Source organism: Ailuropoda melanoleuca, chromosome 1 (genome assembly GCF_002007445.2).
Source record: "Ailuropoda melanoleuca isolate Jingjing chromosome 1, ASM200744v2, whole genome shotgun sequence".
Taxonomy (NCBI): domain Eukaryota; kingdom Metazoa; phylum Chordata; class Mammalia; order Carnivora; family Ursidae; genus Ailuropoda; species Ailuropoda melanoleuca.
The window spans coordinates 43,756,653-43,759,799 of record NC_048218.1 but is presented as its reverse complement, the minus strand read 5'-3'; the positions used below and the strand labels follow the sequence as shown (position 1 = coordinate 43,759,799).

Here is a 3,147-nt window from a genome sequence, read left to right as displayed (position 1 = left end):
CCCAGAATTAAGTTTTATGCAAAATCAAGTGTTACCTAACAAGAATAAACTGCTAAACATTTCAAATGCATAAACTAAATGTTTCAAGTGAGCGTTACTGTCCTCTTCAAGATAATGTGGGAATGCATCATAAGCTGTAATATTCGAGATAGACCTTGAATAAAGGTCCTTTCTCTGTGGAGAGACCTGTATTAGCAAAAGCATGTTATTGAAACAATAGAGAGTATTCAGAAAGATTTCTGCAACCCATTTTGGGTATAATACAAGGAAAATTAGGAGAATTTTGGAGGAAGAGACTTTAGAATTAACTAAGGCTTTATTTGAAAGGACCTCAAATAATGCCAGGATGAACAAACCAGAGTGATGAAGGTAGAAATAGAAGGAATGAATGGATATAGATATATATGGAAATATATACATACACACACATTATAGAATATACATAAATTCTATAATGTATATAAAATATTTAATGAATATATATAAAATATATATATATAAACATAAATACATAAACATATACATGTGTATGTATGTGGATCTAGCTGTATACTGTATTTGCACATAATCTGGTAGCAATAACAACCCATTAAAAATTATTGAAAAGGTAAATGATTTAATCAGAGTTGTTTATGAAGAATAACCTGGTGGCTAGGTCATGGAAGAATAGTACCAGGATGTAAAAGATAAGTAACTAAAGTTTTGCAAAAAACAAAAGAAAGGCCACGGCTTCAGTAGTATAAATAAGAAAGTGTGTGGTGTTTCAGTGTTGAGAAAAGAAGGGCAGGGATGGACTTGAAGATGGGTCACTCATTATACTTAGACTATGGGGTAGAAGAAAGCTAACATTTAAAAATTCTTAGGAAAGAAAACATTCAAGATCTTGCTCATTTTCATGTCTTTCCCAGCCACCCACTACGTGCTCTGATATCATGTTAACTTAACATTACTTGAATTTTGGAAACATGCTTTTGAAGCCTGCATGTCAACAGCACATTAAAAAATAACATATTAGTGATGTATCTTATAGCTTCATTATTAAAAAGAAATCTAGGAAGATTGACCATTTCCTTCCCATTCTGCTACGTCTTTTTTCTTCTCCATGACCATCCCACTTAAATTCTGCAGTCTCCTCTCTTAGCTTTCTGAATTAAAGCTTTACAGATTACCCTACAACATACAGAGGTAGAAAGGGCATGTAGAAAGCATCATAGACAATGAGAGGCAAACTTCCCTGCCCCTCTGCCCAGCTCCATCTCATTTCTCATAGACACACACTGTGCTGAGTATATCTCTTATAATTTGGCTTGATCCTCACTGTTTTAACTCCCTTCTTATAGATTCTTCATTGCTCCCCCAANATATTTTCCTAATTGCTTCCCCATTTCTTTTTATTTCCCTCAGTGCTATGAGAGTTGAATCCCCACATGAAGTGAAATTCACCACGCCCCAAATAAAGTAGAATGAGAGACCTTTTAATGGCTAGCAGAATTCTTGGGATTTGTCTCTGTTCATTCAAGCATAAAAACCTGCCACCACTGTGGAGTTAAATGTGTATGAGCCTTGAGGCTATATAGCTATATAAGTATCAAAGGCATCATAATTTATTCCTTTTCAGAGGAACTACACTCTATAGTACTCAATGATTTTATAAAACAACAGTGAAGAATATATAAGCCTATACAATGTTTTTGTTTATTTTATGCTTCAATTATTCTAGTATGATATGAACACGTTCAATAAATCATTAAACACTAGGGCAATTACAATTGCAAAATCTTTACACACTTACTAAAGCAGAAGCACATGTAATCTGCATAATTTGTGATGGTTTTAATAAAAAAGAGGACAGATAATAGTATGAAGAGCTAAACATTTCTCTTTAACATTTTTCTCAGTGAATCTTTGACTTTTTTATTTCTCAGGCTATAGATCATTGGATTTAACAAAGGAATTATGACAGTGTAAAATAGAGAGTCCATCATATCTTGATCATCTGATTGTGCAGATCCAGGACACACATACCTGAAGAGAAGAGGGCCATAGTATAGAGACACAGATAAAAGATGGGCTCCACAGGTGGAGAAGGCTTTTCTAATGCCTTGCAGAGACTTCTTTCTTAAGATTGTAAAGAGAACAAGTGTATAAGAGACCAGAACAATCAGAATGGTAAATACCTGTATTGACCCAGAGAAAATAAAAACCATCAGAACATTAATTGAAGGGTCAGTACAGGAAATCTTAAACAATGGTATGATGTCACAGTAAAAGTGATACATGATGTTAGAATTACAAAAGGTTAATCTGAATAAAAAACCTATATGAATTATAGAATGAATTAAGCCACCTACAAATGATGAGACTAACAGCCAGGTGCAAAGTCTATAGGTCATAATCACTGGATAAAGTAATGGTTTGCATATGGCTACGTAGCGATCATATGCCATTATTGCCAAGAGAAAACATTCTGTGGTTGCACCAAATGCAAAGGAAAACAATTGTGCCATGCATTCAGAGAGAGAGATCATCTTACTCTTGGCTAGGAAGTTGGCCAGCATCTTTGGGGTCACTGTGGATGATATCCAAGCATCCACAAAGGCTAAACTTCCAAGGAGTAAGTACATGGGAATATGAAGGTGAGGGTCATTGCAGATGAGAGCAGTTAGCCCAAGGTTTCCCACAATGGTGATGAGGTATATCACCAGGAATACCAGGAACAGAGGGATTTGCCACTGTGGTTGATATGTGAATCCTGTGAGAACAAACTTTGTCAGCAATGTTCCATTTTTAATATCCATCTTGTTACAGGATGGCCCCTGAAATGAATGCAATAAATGTAAAAAGAACGTTCTTTAAGATTGTATAAAAAAGAAAAGAGGAAGAAAGTAGTTGAAATAAAGCCATAGACTAATCAGAATGCTCTCAATTTTATTTACTGGTACTATAATATATGAAAACTATTTGGGGAATTGAGGTAATGGAAAATGAAATTAATTCAGTTCAAAAAATGTACAGGAATTAACAGGTTTAGAAAAAAGGGAAGACATTCTAAACATGATTATTAAATTACTAAATTTATGGGGATAACNAAAAGAAAAGAGGAAGAAAGTAGTTGAAATAAAGCCATAGACTAATCAGAATGCTCTC

At 34.3% G+C, this 3,147-nt stretch overlaps 1 protein-coding gene across 1 annotated transcript; it reads right to left on the bottom strand.

Annotated features, from left to right (window-relative positions):
• Nucleotides 1–1,868: 1,868 nt before the first annotated feature.
• LOC109488613 (olfactory receptor 5H2) lies at nucleotides 1,869–2,798 on the bottom strand. Its single transcript, XM_019793614.2, has one exon. It carries the CDS (start codon nucleotides 2,796–2,798, stop codon nucleotides 1,869–1,871), a length of 930 nt encoding a protein of 309 aa, XP_019649173.2.
• Between the last annotated feature and the right edge of the window lie 349 nt (nucleotides 2,799–3,147).

Bases quoted from the DNA above. Each gene is read 5' to 3' on its own strand.
- LOC109488613 (XM_019793614.2), bottom strand. From the start codon at position 2,798: ATGGATATTAAAAATGGAACATTGCTGACAAAGTTTGTTCTCACAGGA.